Source organism: Urtica dioica, chromosome 7, assembly GCF_054948205.1.
Source record: "Urtica dioica subsp. dioica isolate 48M chromosome 7, U.dioica_male_clone48M_v1_H2, whole genome shotgun sequence".
In the NCBI taxonomy this organism is placed as follows: Eukaryota; Viridiplantae; Streptophyta; class Magnoliopsida; order Rosales; family Urticaceae; genus Urtica; species Urtica dioica.
Window position 1 is genome coordinate 46,353,237 of NC_142762.1, and position 21,889 is coordinate 46,375,125.

At 35.3% G+C, this 21,889-nt stretch overlaps 1 protein-coding gene and 1 pseudogene across 1 annotated transcript; both read left to right on the top strand.

Moving 5' to 3' along the window:
• Positions 1-6,887: 6,887 nt before the first annotated feature.
• Positions 6,888-9,126, top strand: LOC149392218 (cytochrome P450 CYP82D47-like; annotated as a pseudogene).
• Positions 9,127-12,403: 3,277 nt separating this feature from the next.
• LOC149392219 (cytochrome P450 CYP82D47-like) lies at positions 12,404-15,488 on the top strand. The gene is made up of 2 exons (XM_089619526.1): positions 12,404-13,400; positions 14,661-15,488. The coding sequence occupies exons 1-2, from the start codon at positions 12,432-12,434 to the stop codon at positions 15,288-15,290; spliced, it is 1,599 nt and encodes a 532-aa protein (XP_089475652.1). The 5' UTR covers positions 12,404-12,431; the 3' UTR covers positions 15,291-15,488.
• The last annotated feature ends 6,401 nt before the right edge of the window (positions 15,489-21,889 follow it).

A 21,889-nucleotide genomic window follows, 5' to 3' on the forward strand; every position in this document is an offset into this window, starting at 1 on the left:
GTTTGACAATTTTTAGGGATATAGCCAAATGACTTATGTGGTAATAATTAATATCTGATTTGCCCTTATTTATTAACAAATTCGTCACTTTCTTTTTCCTATTTTTTTTCAAATAATTTTTTTTCATCAAAACTTCAAAAATTCGTATCTTTCTCATACGAACTCGAAACTGAGTGATTTCAGATCCTACAAATTCGTGGCGTCGAGATCTTCAAAAATAGACCCATTTTGTTTGATAAAAAATTATGTTTAATGCATCATATTTATGTTTCCATTTATTTTTTTGACAAATTTCAGTTATTTCCATATCTAAGATAGCAACATGATTTTTCTACATCTATGACATTAAACATGATTTTTCATCAAACACAATGGATCTATTTTTGAAGATCTCGGTGTCACGAATCCGTAGGATTTGGAATCACTCAATTTCGAGTTCGTATGAGAAATATACGAATTTTTGAAGTTTTGATACAAAAAAAATTATTTGAAAAAAATAGGAGAGATAAAGTGACGAATTTGTTAATAAATAATGGCAAATCAGACCTTAATTATTATCACATAAGCTATTTGGCTATATTCCTAAAAATTGTCAAACATGGGCTAAAAACAAATTCCATAGTTTCATTTTGACTATTTTGCTACACTGCCCAACATTTAATGTGAATGTGTAATTTCAAATTTACTCTTATTTAATCAGGCAGTAATTAAAAAAAATGGACCATAACTAATGATGTCACAAAATAGGTAAGAATCTGATTGACCACTAATAAAATAACTATGAGTGATGTAATTTAAAAAGAAAATAAATACGAGGATTTTAGCATAAATAGAAGATAATTTTTTTTTTTATAAAAGTTAAAAGTAAAGTTGGATAGGAGATGAGTTGTTGTTGAATGTGATATTTATAGTAAAACAAGGTAAAAAAAAATGGAATTTTCAATTGGAGAACACTATTTAAATTCATGCAATAGTATTACACCATTTGAATAAAGTGATCATTGGTAAAAGATCAAATTACAAGTTACAACAAGTCATACATGTTCTTATATATATATATATATATATATGTATATATATGTATATATTTTTGTGCATATATAAGAATAGAGGAGAAAATATATCTTCTTATATTTTTTTCTTCATGTTTATCCAATTTAATTAAAACAATTCGCAGTGTTTTTTTATTTATTTATTCATTAACAATGTATCTTTCATACAAGAATGAAGTTATATACAAATTTACTTAAAAAATAAAAGAAAGAATAATGTGACAATTAGTTAGACACGGCTTTGACATCTATAAACGTTTTACTTACTAACTTATTCCATTCCTGATTTTTGCGACGTCCACACTAAACCATTGTTTCCTTGCAGCAAATATATTGAAATAGACAAAATGTAAGAAGCGATGTCCCTTACGTTTTTAGCTTTAGAAAAATGCCACCGTAATGATGTTGAAAAAACATAATTATTCCACCGTAATATGATGGCGTGTTTTAACTTAAAACTTCAACAACGATGGTCATATCTGTGCGGTGATCATATCGTTGTTGACCACGTAAATAATCAACGACTGTTATAGCCAGGTTTTTGTCGATACTTTAGGTTAAGAAAACAATTTGAACAACTCTTCTAGGTGGTTTGTTCGATAGCTACGGCTAGAAATCTGACACTAATCTACTATAAATACTGCCTGTGACGAAATATGTCTGATCATACGATCACTATAATTATAATAATAATGGCTTCTTCACTACTTCATTGTGATTTAAGATCATTAGTGATGATTCTACCATTTAGTATAGCACTCTTAGTAATATCCTACAATTATTGTATCCATAGAAAGTGGGTGGTTAAAAAAGGCAAAGTTGCACCGCCTGAGGCCTCTGGAGGTTGGCCTATATTTGGCCATATTTTCTTGCTAAAAGGCCCAACGCCTTCCCACAAAACCCTAGGCGCGCTTGCAGATAAGTACGGCCCGATCTTCTCCATCCGAATCGGGTCCCACTATTGAGTTTAGAGAATGAGGGAGAAAAGAGAATGATGAGAAAGAGTTTATTCTCTGATCTGATTGAATACACGGAAACACAAAGGTATTTATACCTTGTGTTGATGAACTACAATAAACGAGATTACAATCAGCTAAACCAAAACCACAACTATACACATGAAACCTGCCACGCCACACATGATCTCCAATAGCCCCCCTCAAGCTCACAGTAGCCTTAGAGGCAACTTTGAGCTTGGAACGCAAGGAAGAGAAAGCCTTACTGGAGATAGGTTTGGTCAACACATCAGCGAGCTGGTCAACTGCTGGAACATGCTTGACTTGAACAAGGCCTTGAGACACCTTTTCACGAACAAAGTATAGATCCATTTCAACATGCTTTGTACGAGCATGAAGTACTGGATTTGCAGCTAACATCACAGCACTCACATTGTCACACCAAACATCCGGGACACGAGACTGCGGAAGACCAAGCTCATGAACCAAGGACTGAAGCCAAGTGATCTCAGAAACAACACCAGCAAGACTGCGAAACTCAGCCTCAGCAGTTGAGCAAGAAAGAGTATGTTGCTTCTTAGAACTCCACGAGACTAGATTACAGCCCAGAAAAACACAATGACCAGACGTGGAACGACGATCATCTTGATCATTTCCCCAATCAGCATAACTAAAGCCTGTGACATTGAAGTGATCTGAACGAGAGATCTGTAACCCATAATCCAGCGTGCCAGAGAGGTATCGAAGTATGCGCTTAACTGCAACCCAATGAGCTTGAAGAGGTGAGTGCATAAACTGGCACACACGATTGACAGAATAAGCGAGCTCAGGACGGGTAATAGTCACGTATTGCAAACCACCAACAATGCTCCTATACAATTGTGCATCGTGAACCACATCACTACCATAGCCAGTCAACTTCAAACCACTGGTCATTGGAGTGGAACAAGAGCGAGCATTTTGCATCTTGGCCTTGCAAAGAAGATCCTTGATGTATTTGGTTTGACATAGAAGCAAACCATCAGGCGATGAAATGACTTCAATCCCAAGAAAGAAGTTCAAGACACCAAGATCTTTAAGGGAGAAAGTAGCACTCAATTGCTTAATCACCATCTCAACCTCGGCACTAGAACATCCCGTAACAAGGATATCATCAACATAAACAACCACCAGGACTTGTGACTGAGAAGTTCCTCTCATAAACAGTGAAGGATCAGTCCGAGAGGCCTTGAAATTTAGCTGAGTCAAGGCACCCTGTAATCTTCCAAACCACGCCCTCGGAGCCTGTTTAAGGCCATAGATCGACTTCAACAATTTGCAGACTCGTTGAGGGTAATTAGGATCCTCAAACCCTTGTGGCTGAGTCATGTAAACTTCCTCAATGAGTTCAGCATTCAAAAATGCATTATTCACATCGATCTGCCGCACAGTCCAACCCTTTGTCAAAGCAACAGAGAGGATAACTCTGATCGTAGTCGGCTTGGCCACAGGACTAAACGTCTCATTATAGTCAAAGCCAGGCACTTGAGTAGAGCTCTTAGCCACTAGACGAGCCTTGTACTTATTTAGAGAACCATCAGGATTCTGCTTGATAGTAGATACCCATTTACTACCAATAGCCTTTCGATCAGCAGGTAAGTCTGTCAAGTACCAAGTCTCGTTTCTCATCAATGCTAGATACTCAGAGTTCATAGCAGAGAGCCAGTGACTGTTGTTGATAGCCTCACCCACAGAGCCAGGGATAGTAGTAGCAGAGTAGACTTTAGGTACACTAATCCCAGACTTGGCTCTAGTGATCATGGGGTGATCATTGATAGGCACAACCGGTGCAGAATGCAATTGTAGATCCTGCTGAGCGACCATATCAGAGACAGCACCAACATGAGATGGACCTGCAGAGTTAGAAACTACAGATGGAGTGGAATGGTTTTGCACATGCACATGTGGACTGGACTGAGAAGGAAGAAGATGAGGAGCAGAAGACTCATTTGGCTGACACTGAGAAGGGATAGAAGATTCTTTTGGCTGAGAGACACAAGGAATGGATATTGGAGTACCATTATGTAGGACTGAATCAGGAAAAACACTGACAGATGGAAACAACTTTGTATAAGGGAAAAGATTTTCATTAAAAATAACATCACGAGAGACATAGATCCTACCCTTCCCATCTAGACACTTATAGCCTTTATGATTCAAGCTAAAACCAAGAAAGACACATTTAGTGGACCTGAAAGATAGTTTATGGTGATTATAAGGTCTAGTGTTTGGATAACAAGCACAACCAAAGACTCGGAGCAGACTATAGTTTGGTTTTTGATGAAATAAAGTCTCCAAGGGAGTGCTGTTAGAAAGAACAGGGGTATGAAGTCTATTATGAAGATATACAGCTGTTCGGAATGCCTCATCCCAATATCTAAAGGGTAAGCCAGAATGAGCGAGAAGAGTGAGACCATTCTCCACAATATGCCTATGTTTACGTTCAACTAGACCATTTTTCTCATGTGTGTGAGGACAAGGACACCTATGTTGCACACCAGATGACTCTAGAAACTGAGTGAAAGGTCTGAACTGACCTCCCCAATCAGATTGCACACACTTGATCTTATAGGGAGTTTGAAGTTCAACTTGTGACTTAAACATTTTGAAGGTTTCTAGAGCCTCAGACTTGGCCTTGAGAAGGTATATCCAGGTGTATCTAGAGAATGCATCAACAAAGGAGATGTAATATTTATAGCCATTCCTAGACAGTGTTGGTGATGGACCCCAAAGATCTGTGTGTATGAGTTGCAGTGGTTCAGTGTATTTGGTTTCAGAGGATAAGAAAGGAAATTTGTGTATTTTACCATAACAGCAAGCACGACAGATATCAACATCTTCTTTATTTATTGAACATGGAATATGACACTGATTTAAGACCTTTTGAACTACTTTACAGGAAGGATGTCCTAGACGATAATGCCATAACTTGTAAGAGGCAGAATTTGGCAACTTAGCATAAATCAAAGCATTACAAGACTGAACATAATTTATTAATGACTGTTTTGTTGTACCAGACAAAGTTGACTGCTGTACTGTGGAAGACTCAGTGACTCTAGACGAATTTGGTAGCTCTCCTAGCCTAATTTGCGTCTTGTCAAACACATAAAGTCCGTCCTTAAGCCTGCCTTCCAATAGAACCTTCTTGGAAATCTGATGTTTGACAAAACAATTGAAGGAGTGAAACTCAAAGAAAACACCATTATCAACACAAAACTTAGACACACTAAGAAGGTTCTTTGTGATTTCAGGAACATGAAGAAGAGACTTTAGACTGAGAGTTTGGGATGTAAAAGGAGACTGAAATGAACTTTGTCCAACATGTGTAATATGCAAACCCTTACCATCTCCAATGTGAACTTGCTCCGGTTCAAAGTACTCCATCTTGTTCTCCAAGTTCTGTGCATCAGCTGTCACATGATTCGTGGCTCCAGAATCAGGATACCACTCACCATCAGGATTGTACCACTGTCCTTCGTAAGGACTTGCGCTGTACCAGCTCGAATCATGTGCATCTTCAGCAGAGATAGTGAGAGCTGCAACATGGCCTTGTAGAGCTCCACTAGACTGGCCTTGGTTGGATGAAGCATCAAGCTGAAGCTGAGCTGGTCCTTTGAAGGTCTCATAGAACCTATAGAAGCACTGAAGCGCAAGATGACCGAGCTTGCCACAAACTTGACACTGCAGTCGAGAATTGTTGGTGAAACCTCTGCCAGATCCTCCGCGACCTCTAGAACCTCCTCCTCTAGAATAAGTACCTCGATTCTGAGAGCCTCCTAAAAAATGAGGTTGAAACTGAGAATAACCACCTCTAGAGAAGGATTGTGGACCAGAATGATAACCTCCTCCAAAATAGCCTCCAGATCCACGATATCTTCCACCGCCACGACGCCAGTCAGAGGAATAAGGCACAGACGAGTAATTGACACTCATTCCAGGCAATTTGGAGTTGTGAACATCGAGGTTATCATTCTTGCGTTCAATTCTGGCTTCTTGTGACAGAAGAAGTGCTTCTATCTCATCAACGGAGTGAATATCATTTCGAGCGATCGTCGTGAGCACAAAAGTCTCATATTCATCAGGTAATCCTTCGCAAATAGCATCCACATGCTCCTGAACAGAAAACTTCAAGCCAACCAGAACAAGTAGATCTACTAATTTCCGAACTCGAAGCAAATATTCGTTCATCGTGGAATCATTCTTCTTTGTTCGTTGCAACTGAAGCTTGAATTGCGCAATTTTTGCCTTGATCTGAGCAGCAAAGTAGGTCTCAAGAGTTTTCCATACTTGAGATGAAGACTCACAGCTCACAACTCGAACAAGCACATTCGCCGTCATCGACGCAAGGAGCCATGAGACAAGTAACTGATCTTGCCTTATCCAAAGTCTGTACTCTGGATTCACTTGTTCTGGATCTTCATCGCCTTGGTGAAGATACTTCTCTGGAATCGTAGAGCTTCCTAGAAGAAATTCCTCCAGGTCATGACCGCGAACAGTGGAGAGAATCTGCTTCCTCCACACAAGAAAGTTGTTCAGATCAAGCATGATTGAAATGTTGTTGTTGAAGATAACTGGATTAGATCGCTGAGAAGAGACTCCATGATCGGAGACGTCAACGAACTCTGTCGTTGAGCTTGCCATAGATCAGAGGAAAGAATGATCGGAAAAAAAAAATCGATCAAATCTACACAGAAAATTCCGATACCGGAGATGGCTCTGATACCATATTGAGTTTAGAGAATGAGGGAGAAAAGAGAATGATGAGAAAGAGTTTATTCTCTGATCTGATTGAATACACGGAAGCACAAAGATATTTATACCTTGTGTTGATGAACTACAATAAACGAGATTACAATCAGCTAAACCAAAACCACAACTATACACATGAAACCTGCCACGTCACACATGATCTCCAATACCCACAAAGGCCTGGTGATAAGCAGCTCCGAGATTGCCAAGGAGTGTTTCACAACCAACGACTTGGCTTTGGCCTCGCGGCCGAGTTTGCTAGCTGCGAGGGTCATGGGATACAACTACGCCATGTTCGGCTTGTCACCACATGGCCCGTTTTGGCGTGAGATCTGCAAGATCTCGACCATCGAATTGCTCTCGAACCACCGGCTCGAGATGCTCAAACATGTCCGAGCCTCCGAGGTGAGCGTATCCATGAAGGAGCTTCACCAACACTGGATGGATAATAAGAGCGATTTGTCGAGCCGCGTCTCGGTGGATATGAAGCAGTGGTTTTCGAACCTGACTCTCAACGTGATCCTCAGAATGATTGCTGGTAAGCGTTACTCTTTCACCGGAGGTAGCGACCGTGACTCGAGCGAATCGAGATTGGTTCAGAAGACGATAAACGACGTCTTTAGTCTCATTGGGCTATTCGTGCCCGGAGATGCGATTCCTTGTCTCGGGTGGTTGGATTTGGGAGGCTACGAGAAGGCTATGAAGAAAGTATCGAAGGATTTGGATCTTATCTTTAGTCAATGGCTCGAAGAGCACAAGCTTAAGAGAGAAGCGATGAGCGGTGTTGATAATAGAAAAGAGCGAGACTTCATGGATGTCATGCTCTCTGAGCTAGCTTTGCGGATTATGACAATGATACAATCATCAAATCTACAATTATGGTACGTACCCTATATATATATATATATATATATATATATATATATATATATATATATATATATATATATATATATATAACTGAGAATCGCGCGTTTGCGCGTGGAATTTTATTTTATAACAAGGTAAATAAGTGCCCGTATTTGTTCCAAAAACTGTTGATTAAGTAATATATTATGCTGTTAACAAATCATACTCGAAAAAATCAATCAAAGTTTTAATATTTTAATGCTTTTCAAATTCTCTATTATGGTGCTATAAAAACTCAGAATATATGACTTTTAAATGAAATGTCTTTTTTACGAATTTATATATTTAATATTAGTATATTGTTACTAATATGAAGGCAAGAGAAAGTGAAGAAACAAAACTGTCCCATAAGTAGATTACATATCATCAATTTTATAAGAGCAAAACATTATTTACAGGAATACAATACTATTAGTTTTGCATATCTATAAGCCTAATATTACTATTGAGCTTATAGAGATTACCGTCGGTAGTATTTTAAAATTGAGTCTAATATATAGTCATATTTATAATTTCACTTATTATATAATCAATGTTTCATAAATCTTAAGTAAATAGTCACGTTCATGTATTTACGTGAATTTACACGTGTAAATTGACGTAAATATCTCACATTTAGGGAAAACCAAGAATGTCACGTCATCTTTATGGCTATTTACCCGAGATTTACGAAACGTTGGCTATATATAGCAATCTCAAACGTTTTAGTTAACTAATTACCTAATTTTTTGTTTTAATTTTTCCTAAAATATGTTTTTATGTCAAACTCAAATGTGGTTAAAAAATCTATACTTTTACAGAATCTAATTGCCGGAGGTACAGACACGACCACAGTAACGTTGACATGGGCGATATCACTAGTGCTGAACAACCGCGGGGCGCTGAAAAAGGCCCAAGATGAACTTGACCGCAGTGTCGGCAAGACCAGAGTTGTTGACGTGTCAGACATCCATGAGCTTCCATATATTCAAGCAATCATCAAAGAGACTCTTCGGCTATATCCTGCGGCCCCACTATCTGCACCGCACCTTGCCACCAAAGATTGCACTGTCGGCGGCTACCACGTGGCACAGGGAACCCAGGTCCTCACCAACCTCTGGAAGATCCAAACCGACCCGGTTTTGTGGCCCGAACCTCTTGAGTTTAGGCCCGAGAGGTTTCTCACGACAAACAGTTATGTTGACGTTAGGGGTCAACATTTTGAGATGATTCCGTTCGGAAGCGGAAGAAGAGCTTGTCCGGGCATTTCCTTTGCCCTCCAATTGCTGAACTCGACGCTGGCTAGGTTTCTTCAAGGGTTTGACATCACTACCCCGCTAAACGACGACATTGATATGACAGAGAGCTTTGGGCTCACCAATCTCAAAGCCACTCCGCTTGATGTTCTCGTCAAGCCTCGCTTGCCTTCGGAGCTCTACTGATAACTCTTAAGTGTGTCGTACGTATGAGAATGTATTATACATTACGATTTGGGTATGAGAAAAGATTTTGTCTTTAAGTGAATGAGTGGAGTTTATTGTCTATTTCCAGTTTATCGATAATTGATAATAAAGAATATAATATTGTACCATAATAATGGTCTGAATAATCAGTCTCTGTCTCTGCTAGATGCCCCTCTAGCCAAAAGACGCATGCATAAATCTATGTAATTGCATTAGTAAATTCATCGATTGCACTTTCATATAGCTTCAAAATTGTGAATGTATTCTCTTAGTCTATTTTTACATGTTGTGTGCAAATTTACCGACTAGAGGCTGTAATTTGGTATGCATAGAAATTTATGGTTCGACAATCTGATTTTTCCGGACTAAATAAAAAAGAGGATGAGGAGGCTTGGACTTTACGGTATAAACCTTTCCAATTTTTGAAATTTCACCAAGAGTTTTGTCACTTTCTCTGTTATTTTTGCCTTAGGTTTTCCAGGTTAAATCTGTGTCCTATAGTTTTCGTCTTCAATTTTTGTTTTGGGCATAAAATTCAATTTTCTTTTACAATTCATATCACTTTTAATTGTTAGTATTATTTTTTTTTTACATAAGATTTACTCTACATAATCAAATTAATCCGTTCATAGTAAAATAAAAAAAATCTAAACTAATCTTATCTATATTTTTACGACGCTCTAATATTTATATCAATTGATACATGATCGATAAATAGAACACAAATAAGTAAATAATTTGGATTGCATATTTAGATTCTGATAGCAGTAAATACTATATTTTATGACAAGTTTTTCTAAAGTATTGTATTTTATGACAATTTTATCACATAATATTATTTTTGTGACAAGTATAAACATAGAATTTGTCATAAAATCATCAACAAGTCTAAGAAACTTGTCACAAAATCGTCAAGTAACCCATTTTTTTATAAAATTCTAATAGGCCTAAATCATTTGTATAAATTATATATCATCCATAACTACTTATGAAAAACATTATTAAAAAAAAAAAAAAAAAAAAAAAAAAAAAAAAAAAAAAACTTGGATAAGTTTTTTTTGGGAATACTTTCGTTACAAATCTCAAATAATACATATGTCAAATAAACAATTTTTTTATTTTGGTAAAATCATCCAAGAGGATATTATTCATGTTCAACTTTCCAAACAATAGACGGTGGATCCAGATTCATATCAACATTACATGATATAAGCCCACCTTTTGCTTAGTTGCTTATCTTTCGTACAGTAATAAATTGACAGTTATTAATTAGCATATTGACTTATATATAGCGTAAACTTAAGCTCAATAACTTGTACTACTCTTCCTTTAAAAGAAGAAAAAAAGAAAAACGCAACAGCAAGAATTATACTATTCCTCATATGATATGTCGCACACTGAGGTGTTGAACTGTTTGAAGTGATCGCCGCTATGGTGTGTTGCCTGATGTGGGTGTTGGTGTCAAAATTATGACTGCGTTTCACTGCTCCCATGTGTGTATGTTTATTTATTTTTTTATATTTATGATCGATGGGTTTTATTTTATTTTCAATTAAAATTGGGGACTGTATTCTAAACCTTGAATTATATTATTGATTATTAGATAAATAGTCTTATAAACATAATAAAATTATTATATAATTAATTTTTAAGTAAATAGTCATTTTTTATTAGAATGATCAAATTTACGTAAATATCCAAATTTACGTAATACACAAAAGAGTATATATATGAAATACTCAAATTATCTACATAATTACACATCACTATTTATCTATAATTAACGAAATATTGATTATTTAAAAAATCACAAACTTTTAATAGTTTAGTTATTTAGAAATTTGATATAATATATATATATATATATATATATATATATATATATATATATATATATATGTTAAGAGAAACTTACGAGCATGGCTGCTCTTTCCAAAAAAAACAAAAAAAAAAAAACAAAAACAAAAAAGGAAACTTTGGAGTTATTGAATTTTCAACGGAGAGGTGAGAATTTTTCTGTTGATAGACACTTGTAATTGTTTGGTTAAAAGGAAAATAAGAAAGATTTAGAGGGATTGTGAACGCAACGGATTCATCATTTTTAATCCTTCCAATTTTAGAATTTTTTTTTATTTTTTATAAATATCTTTTAAACAATCTATGTTTCCATTGTTCTTTTCTTTCTATTAGCATACCCAAAATAAAAAAATAAAAAAAAATTGATCCTTACTCTTGTTTCTATTTTTTTCTCTTATAAAAAAAAAAATCCATCCATTCTCAGTCAATCCTTCTTACCAAATAAGGGCTTAGTCTTTTGGGTATCAAGACGCGGATCTACACTTAGCCGATCTTAGATTTTATATTTTTTAATTCAAAGGAATTCTAAAAGCACAATATGAATTTATAACCAAATTACTATGGAGGGGTAATTGAAGTTGAACAGTCCCATATTTTGAACGTGTCGTTCTACCATATTATGTAATATTTTTTGTCCTGTATGTCAAGAAATTGATGCAAGCTCCGTTGATAATTGAGCGTCAAGCGTCTGCTACAAGAAATGAAAGTTTTTACTGTCAATAGTCGAAGTTCATTTTATTGGTTACAATTAAATTATTATGCAGTCCCAATTGACTGTTGGTAGATATTCTAGAATCCTTTTGAATTATGTGCAGATGATTTTTGCATATTTTAAAATGAATAATTCTTAAATAGCGTTATACATAACGAGGTTTTCTTCTCCTTTTTTGTTTTCCTTATCCTTACAAGTTAGAAGACGTAATTAGGAGACGTCATGAAGATCGACTTATATGACCATGGACTAGGTACGTCATGGATATGGACTTACCTGCTCGATAAAAAAATAAGGATAAGTTTGTATGCCTAAGCTTACAGCAGATTTTACTCCTGATTTGACAGTGAGCAATATAGTGCATGAGTAAATAATTGATGAAAAACAACATATTTCAGCGGTGGAAGTGCTAGATGTATTGATATTTGATAATGTGTTTGACCAACTTTGAAATACTAGCGGTGCATATATGTTTATCGATTAGCTAGCAAGTTTTGTCTTATACGCTACGTATAAGTCAATATTTTGATCAATTCTTTTTTTTTTTAATTTCATTCATACGTAATAAATAATCAATTGTATTGGATACTTAATTAGGTAGTCAAGTGTTTTTGTTTGCTTGCTAACCAAGAAACGTGAGACTCCCAGAGTCTTTTTTTTTCTTATAAATATATCACAAATGTAACACAAGATCATATCTAAAAAAAAAGGAATAATGACCTTTTCACTTCATCTATACGATACTATAAGCTTTTCAATGATATTTCTACCATGTAGTATAGTACTCCTTGTTATACTCTACTATTATTATTGTTTATCTGGAAAGTGGCTGGTTTCCAAGGACAAAGTCACAGCCCCTGAGGTCTCTGGAGGATGGCCTATATTTGGCCATCTTTCCCTGCTAAAAGGCCCAACACCTTCCCATAAAACACTAGGCAAGCTAGCGGATAAGTATGGCCCGATATTCTCCATCCGACTCGGGTCCCACAGAGGCCTGGTCATAAGCAGTTCCGAGATGGCCAAACAATGCTTCACAACCAACGACTTAGCCATGGCATCGCGGCCGGACTTGATTGCCGCCAAGCATTTGGGCTACAATAATGCCATGTTCGGCTTCACGCCCTACGGCCCATTTTGGCGGGAGATTAGAAAAATCTCAACCGTCGAATTGCTCTCGAACCACCGGCTCGACAAGCTCAAACACGTTAGGGTCTCCGAGGTGGCGAGTTTCTTGAAGGACCTGCACAAACAGTGCACTGGTGAATCAAGCCACGTCACGGTGGAGATGAAGCAGTGGCTTTGGGACCTGACTCTCAACGTTGTCCTCAGAATGGTTGCCAGTAAGCGCTACTCTTCTTCGGCCACCATTAACAATCACGACGAGAAAGAGTTGAATTTGGTTAAGAGTGCGATAACGGAGTTCTTTAGGCTTGTAGGGCTATTTGTGCCCGGAGATGCGGTTCCTTGGCTTGGGTGGTTGGATTTAGGAGGCTACGAGAAGGCCATGAAGAAAGCGTCAAGGGATTTGGATGGAATTCTCAGCAAGTGGCTGAACGAGCACAAGCTCAAGAGCGGAGTTGGGGATAGAAACGAGCGAGACTTCATGGATGTGATGCTTTCTGAGCTTGACGGCTCTACCTTTGCGGGCCATGAGAATGATACAATCATCAAAGCCACAATCATGGTACGTGCATGTTTATTATATCTTACCTAACATGCTTTTGCAACTTAAAGATCATTAGATCATTAAGGTAATTGAAAATTTGACAGAAAATTAAAACAAAATTGTGATAGAGAAAGTTATATATAAATCAAAATAAAGTTAGTTATTGTGTTTAAATTCAGGGTATTTTTTTGAGGAAATATGGATTTTTTTTTTTTTTTTTTTTTTTATCAGTTTTCTAACATATATATTTAGGGGGAAAGGGAAAATGTCAAAAAAATATTATAAAGGTTAAATTATAATAAAATAATATCAAATGGTTAAATTTCAATCTAAGAAGTGTTAATATATTTTTTTTTATACGCTAAGCTAAAATTTACAAATATAGAGAAATTTAGGAACCCTTAATTAATGAAATAACAAGGGACGGAGGAAAATTTATTAGATAAATAAAAAAAGAGAAGGACTAAAAGGAAATAAGAATATGGAAAATATCATGAGTATTCTTCGTGTTTAATCGAAATGCGAGATTTATCCCTTCGATTTCTAGAAATATCAGACATATCCCTTCAGTACTTTAATATAAATGACATATATCTCCCCTAAAAAATGTTATATTACAAATATCACTTTTTCGTTTATTTTTTTACAAAAAATAATTTGAACTCTCCAAAATACCCTTAACAGATTAAATATTTATTTACCATGTTATTAAAAAAATCAAAATCCCTCTTTATAAAAAGAAATCCTTAACTTTTTATGAAGAAATTTTCTTAATTTAATTTTTTTGTATATAGAATAGAAAATAAAAAAATTATTTCATTAAGGGTATTTTGGGGAGTTCAAATTTTTTTTTTGTAAAAAATAAACGAAAAGGGTGATATTTGTAATATAATATTTGTTAGGAGACGTATATGTCATTTATATTAAATTGAATGGATATGTCTGATATTTCTAGAAATTGAAGGGATAAATCTCGCATTTCGATTAAAAACGTGGAATACTCTTGATATTTTCTCATAAGAATATGATATATGACACATACGTCAAATAGTATAAGCATATATTGTATTTCTCATACCTTAACCCTATTGGTACCTAGGGTGAAAATGTGGGAGGAATAAAATACTTAAAGAGATGATTATGATCTAGAGTCAAACACGGTTTTGGTCGAAATTATCTGTCAAGTAAAAAATTGATAGAAGTTAATTTTAACTAGTTTAAAAAATAAAACCATTAAGCCCAGGCAATAAATTAGGGTTTTTTCCATGTATTTCACAGAATTTGATAGCTGGGGGTACAGACACAACAACAGTAACCCTAACATGGGCCATATCACTCTTGCTAAACAACCGCGACGCACTGAAAAAGGCTCAAGACGAACTCGATCGCTGTGTCGGCAAGAACAGAGTCGTTGATGTCTCAGATGTTACCGAGCTTCCGTACATCCAAGCAATAGTCAAAGAGACTCTACGACTATACCCCGCGGCCCCACTTTCGGGGCCCCACATGGTCACAAAAGACTGCACCATCGGCGGCTACCATGCCCCCAAAGGCACTCGGGTCATCACCAACCTCTGGAAGATCCAAACAGACCCGGCTCAGTGGCCCGATCAGCCTCTCGAATTCAAGCCCGACAGGTTTCTCACAGCCACCCACAGAGACGTCGACGTTCGGGGTCACAGTTTCGAGCTGATTCCGTTCGGCAGCGGAAGAAGATCTTGTCCGGGCATTTCCTTTGCACTCCAGTTTGTGAGCTTCACGCTGGCTAGGCTTCTCCAAGGGTTTGACATCTCAACCCCGCAAAACTACAGCGTTGATATGACGGAGGGTTTTGGGCTCACCAATCTCAAAGTGACTCCGCTTGATGTTCTCGTCAAGCCTCGCTTGCCTGCTGAGCTTTATGCATAATATATAATAATAATAATAATAATAATAATAATAATGTATCGTATGCATTTGGCTGTATGATTTTGCACTAGTAAAAGCGTATCGTAAGTTTTGATTTCCTTGTTGGTAGGAGTGGAACATATCGTTGTCTGTAATAAATAGTTATGGAAAAGAATTGTGTTGTTAACTCGTTGTAGGTGTTGTTTTCTTGTTCTTGTTTTGGAGAACTTTTACCATTATATAATTGAGTTCTAAAAGCGACTAGTTTAGAAACAACTAATTGATTCTTAGTTCATCATAAAGAATTATCTTGCTGCATCCGCTGCAGGTGAGACGCTTACTGTTGGGCCAATTTCAACCACAGAACTTACGAAAAAAAAGGAGATGTTTTAATTATTGGAATGTCTTTAAGGTTAGCTTTTCTATTTATATCCAATTTACTCTTCAAACTTACACCTTTTGGTTGTAGATGTTTGTGACCACCGTTGTCCTAGAATGGTTGCCGCTTAGCTTTACCATTCTCTATCGTACCGTAATAAAAAATGACATGACTTTGTGAATTTCTAGTAGATTTGATCCAACTAGCCAGACAAAACTTTTTCTGACCGCCTTTGCTTTTTTTTCCTTTATTTTTTAAATATATTACGTGTATTCGGATTTTGCTCTGAATATCTTTTTAAGTAATTAAGCTAACTTGTTAAATAGTGAATCTTTCATGAATTACAAATAAATAAATATTTGAATAATATAGACAATTTGAATATTTTATATATATTCTTTTATGTATTTACGTAAATTTAGCAATATTAATAATTATAAATAACAAAAATTTGCTCTATAATAATTTTATTATATTTATAACACTACATTTCTAGCTAATCCTTTTAAAAATTTCCTTAGCCTTTTTATTACTTTATTATTTAATTCAATTGTACTTTGAGATAAGGACTCTATAAAAGTCTTGAATCATTTTTTTTATTTTTAGAAATAAAATTTAAAGGCGGTTGCCTTTGTTTGTGTTTCTTGTAATCTAGCGTAACTATCCGAGTCTTTTTCATATACATAAACATATTAAAACACGCAACTAAAGTGAAACATCAAAGCAGATCATATCTAAAGAATTAAACAAACATTAGCTGCAATAAGCTACCTTGTAGTGCAGTATTATAAGCTTTTTAATGGTATTCCTACCTTGTAGAGCAGTATTCTTCGTGATATCCTATTATTGTTAATGTTTTAGTAGGAAGTGGCTGGTTTTTCCGAAGATAAAGTTACACCCCCTGAGGCCTCTGGAGGATGGCCTAAATCTGGCCATCTTTACTTGCTCAAAGGCCCAACACCTTCCCATAAAACCCTAGGCGCGCTTGCGGATAAGTACGGCCCGATATTCTCAATCCGAATCGGGTCCCTCCGAGGCCTCGTGATAAGCAGCCCCGAGATGGCCAAACAATGCTTCACGGCCTGACTTGATCTCCGGGAAGCATTTCGCCTACGACACCGCCATGTTCGGTTTCGCGCCCTACGGCCCTTTTTGGCGGGAGATTCGAAAGATCTCCACCGTCGAATTGCTCTTGAACCACCGGCTTGAGATGCTCAAACACGTTAGGGTCTCCGAGGTGGAGAGTTTCTTGAAGGACCTGCACAAACAATATGCACTAATGAATCAAGCCACGCGCGGTGGAGATGAAGCAGTGGCTTTCGGACCTGACTCTCAGCGTTGTCCTCAGAAAGGTTGCCGGTAAGCGCTACTCTACGTGTGACGATCACGAGGTGAAAGAATCGAGAACGGTAAAGAATGCGATAAGGGAGTTCTTTAGGCTTCAAACTGACACTGGTGTTGAAATCAAATAAAGAAACATACCTGTATAACCAGAAACACCACACGCCACTATGTATTTCGCAAGTAACATGACTGAAGAATTGCATTTTTAATGCTTAACTGTCACACATCATTATCAATATATGAAGGAAGCAGCTGCGAATTTGCATTTAAAATTCTAATGTCCTTCTCAGAAACAGGACACTCAATCACACCACACCCTGTATAGGTTAAAAAGAAATAGAAATGGTCATCGGTCTAATAAGACTGCGAAATAATACAAATATACCACAGGAGAGACCTTGCCTTGATTTTGTGCAAGAGTTCAAGATCAATACCCAGCAAGCAGAGGGGACAGCCCTCGTCTTTAAATCAATTTCACAATCTAGAGCAGAGCCCCGAGGGATCAGATGTCTGCAATTATAAGTTATATAATTGGATTTAAAAAATTTCCTTGGATGAGGAAGAAATGACTGAGCTATACACCTCTACATAGCAGAGGCCATGTAGATCATATGTTTTTATGAAAATCATTACTTCGTGAATTCCAACCTACTCGACCGAAAGGTACATCCACTTGATGTTGCGTACACAAGACCCTTGACGGGGAATAGAAAGCATTCCATAGACCTCTTTGTAGCAAAAACTTTGCAAGTAAATAGCAGTTTGCTTCAAGCCTACAAAAATATAGATCGAAAATAAGAGAGAGAGCAATAATCAATGAAATTTAAATCAGACCAAAAATGTATATAACCCAGTAATAAAGGGAAAGAGATAGTCCACGTGGGACATGATTAGACTAGTAATAGACCAATAGGAAAGTAGAAAGAAATAGAGTGCCACGTAGACTATGCCTTAACACTTTTTAATATTTTTTCAAATTATTGTTAATATATTAACATAAGGTTTATTCTATTGTTAGTATTATTATTAGTTTTTGTACACTGCAGTAGTATAATTTGTTTAAATCTCTATATAATGTTCATATCAATCTATTATGAAATAAACAGAAAATATTACTCTTACCTATCTTTTCCTTTACTTCACCCACACACTATATATTTTCTACATCAACCGAGGCAACATAGCACCTGTAGAGAAACTCCGGATTGAATATTGAGATTCTAATAACATAAGAATAAAAGAATAGCCATACTGTCTGTGTCTGGTAAATAGAAAAATATATTAGTTAAGATTTTAAATAATACCCACCGAACATTTAATGTGAATGTGTAATTTCAAATTTACTCTTATCCTTCAAAAAAAAAAAATCAGAATAAGCAGTAATTAATAAATATGGACCATAACTAATGATGTCACAAAATAGGTAAGAATCTGATTGACCACTAATAAAATAACTATGAGTGATGTAATTTAAATAGAAAATAAATATGAGGATTTTAGCATAAACAGAAGATAAAAAAAATCTATTAAAAGTTAAAATAAAGTTGGATAGGAGATGAGTTGTTGTTGAATGTGACATCTATAAAACGTTTTACTTACTAACTTATTCCATTCCTGATTTTTGCGACGTCCACACTAAACCATTGTTTCCTTGCAGCAAATATATTGAAATAGACAAAATGTAAGAAGCGATGTCCCTTACGGGTTTAGCTTTAGAAAAATGCCACCGTAATGATGTTGAAAAAACATAATTATTCCACCGCAATATGATGGCGTGTTTTAACTTAAAACTTCAACAACGATGGTCATATCTGTGCGGTGATCATATTGTTGTTGACCACGTAAACAATCAACGACTCTTATAGCCAGGTTTTTGTCGATACTTTAGGTTAAGAAAACAATTTGAACAACTCTTCTAGGCGGTTTGTTCGATAGCTACGGCTAGAAATCTGACACTAATCTACTATAAATACAGCCTGTGACGAAATATGTCTGATCATACGATCACTATAATTATAATAATAATGGCTTCTTCACTACTTCATTGTGATTTAAGATCATTAGTGATGATTCTACCATTTAGTATAGCACTCTTAGTAATATCCTACACTAATCTATTTTTACATGTTGTGTGCAAATTTACCGACTAGAGGCTGTAATTTGGTATGCATAGAAATTTATGGTTCGACAATCTGATTTTTCCGGACTAAATAAAAAAGAGGATGAGGAGGCTTCGACTTTGCGGTATAAACCTTTCCAATTTTTGAAATTTCACCAAGAGTTTTGTCACTTTCTCTGTTATTTTTTGCCTTAGGTTTTCCAGGTTAAATCTGTGGTCTATAGTTTTCGTATTCAATTTTTGTTTTGGGTATAAAATTCAATTTTCTTTTACAATTCATATCACTTTTAATTGTTAGTATTAGTTTTTTTTTTACATAAGATTTACTCTACATAATCAAATTAATCCGCTCATAGTAAAATAAAAAAATCTAAACTAATCTTATCTATATTTTTATTTAGATTCTGATAGCAATAAATACTATATTTTATGACAAGTTTTTCTAAAGTATTGTATTTTATGACAATTTTATCACATAATATTATTTTTGTGACAAGTATAAACATAGAATTTGTCATAAAATCATCAACAAGTCTAAGAAACTTGTCACAAAATCGTCAAGTAACCCATATTTTATAAAACTCTAATTTATCAAAACTTCAAAACTAGGCCTAAATCATTTGTATAAATTATCATCCATAACTAATTATGAAAAACATAAAAAAAAAACTTGGATAAGTTTTTTTTTTCCCTTTTTTTTTGGAATAATTTCGTAACAAATCTCAAATAATACATACGTCAAATAAACAATTTTTTTTATTTTGGTGAAATCACCCAAGAGGATATTATTCATGTTCAACTTTCCAAACAATAGACGGTGGATCCAGATTCATATCAACATTACATGGTATAAGCCAACCCTTTGCTTAGTTACTTATCTTTCGTACAATAATAAATCGACAGTGATTAATTAGCAGAGCATTGACTTATATATAAACGTAAACTTAAGCTCAATAACTTGTACTACTCTTCCTTCAAAAGAAGAAAAAAAGAAAACCGCAACAACAAGAATTATACTATGAGAAATTGCCTCATCTACTACCAAAACAATAATTTTTTTCAATTTCTCATCAAAACCATAATTTGGCCAAAAATGCCACTAACTCATTTGTACAATTACCATTTTACCATCAACTACATTTTCTCTTACAATCACTAACCAACTCACACCAACTCGTTTTAATGAGCAAATATTTAAGTCTGAAACATTTTCTCTCTCTCTCTCTCTCTCTCTCTCTCTCTCTCTCTCTCTCTCTCTCTCTCTCTCTCTCTCTCTCTCTCTCTCTCTCTCTCTCCTGTAAATCTCGTCCAAGGTCGGTCACCCATGAAAGCCCCACTCAAGCATTGAAATCCTCTGCTTCTAAAAACCCACACCCAAGGGTTTCAATGCTTAGGTGTGGGTTTTTAGAAGCAGAGGGTTTCAATGCTTAAGTGGGGGTTTCATGGGTGACCGACCTTGGACGAGATTTACAGGAGAGAGAGAGAGAGAGAGAGAGAGAGAGAGAGAGGAAGAGAAAATGTTTCAGACTTAAATATTTGCTCATTAAAACGAGTTAGTGTGGGTTGGTTTGAGATTGTAAGGAAAAATGTAGTTGATGGTAAAATGGTAGTTGTACAAATGAGTTAGTGGCATTTTTGGCCAAATTATGGTTTTGGTGGGAAATTGGAAAAAGTTATTGTTTTGGTAGTAGATGAGGCAATTTCTCTTATACTATTCCTCATATGATATGTCGCACACTGAGGTGTTGAACTGTTTGAGGTGATCGCCGCTATGGTGTGTTGCCCATGGGTGTTGGTGTCAAAATTATGACTGCGTTTCACCTCTCCTATGTGTGTATGTTTTTTTTATTATTATTATTTATGATCGATGGGTTTTATTTTATTTTTTAATTAAAATTGAGCGGGGGGTAGAAAAAACCTTTCTCACTGATTATAGTTTTGGTATAATTCTATTGAAAAAAATCAAATAAATTATATTATTGTTGATCATTGAGCTAATACCTAAGAGCAACCGACTGTATTATAAACCTTGAATTATATTATTGATTGTTAGATAAATAGTCTTATAAACATAATAAAATTATTATATAATTAATTTTTAAATAAATAGTCATTTTTTTTTATTATAATGATCAAATTTACGTAAATTTGGAGTAATACACAAAGGAGTATATATATGAAATACGCAAATTATCTACATAATTACACATCACTATTTATCTATAATTAACGAAAGATTGATTATTTAAAAAATCCCAAACTTTTAATAGTTTAGTTATTTAGAAATTTGTTATATAATATATATATATATATATATATATATATATATATATATATATATATATATATGATAAGAGAAACTTACGAGCACTGCTGCTCTTTCCCAAAAAAAAAAAAAAAAAAAAACAGGAAACTTTGGAGTTATTGAATTTTCAACGCGTTAGGTCTTGTTTGGTAGAGAAGAAAGGAGAGGCGGGAATTTTTCTATTGATAGACACTTGTAATTGTTTGATAAAGAGGAAAATAAGAAAGATTTAGAGGATTGTGAATGCACCGGATTCACCATTTTTAATCCTTCCAATTTTAGAATATTTTTTTTATTTTTTATAAATATATCTTTTAAACAATCTATGTTTCCATCGTTCTTTTCTTTCTACCAGCATACCCAAAATAAAAAAATAAAAATAAAAAATTGATCCTTACTCTTTTTTTTTTCCTCTTATAAAAAAATCCATCCATTCTCAGTCAATCCTTCTTACTAAATAAGGGCTTAGTCTT

Coding starts and splice junctions, on each gene's coding strand:
- LOC149392219 (XM_089619526.1), top strand. CDS start 12,432: ATGACCTTTTCACTTCATCTATACGATACTATAAGCTTTTCAATGATA. Junction 13,401..14,660: donor TCATCAAAGCCACAATCATG/GTACGTGCATGT, acceptor TGTATTTCACAG/AATTTGATAGCTGGGGGTAC.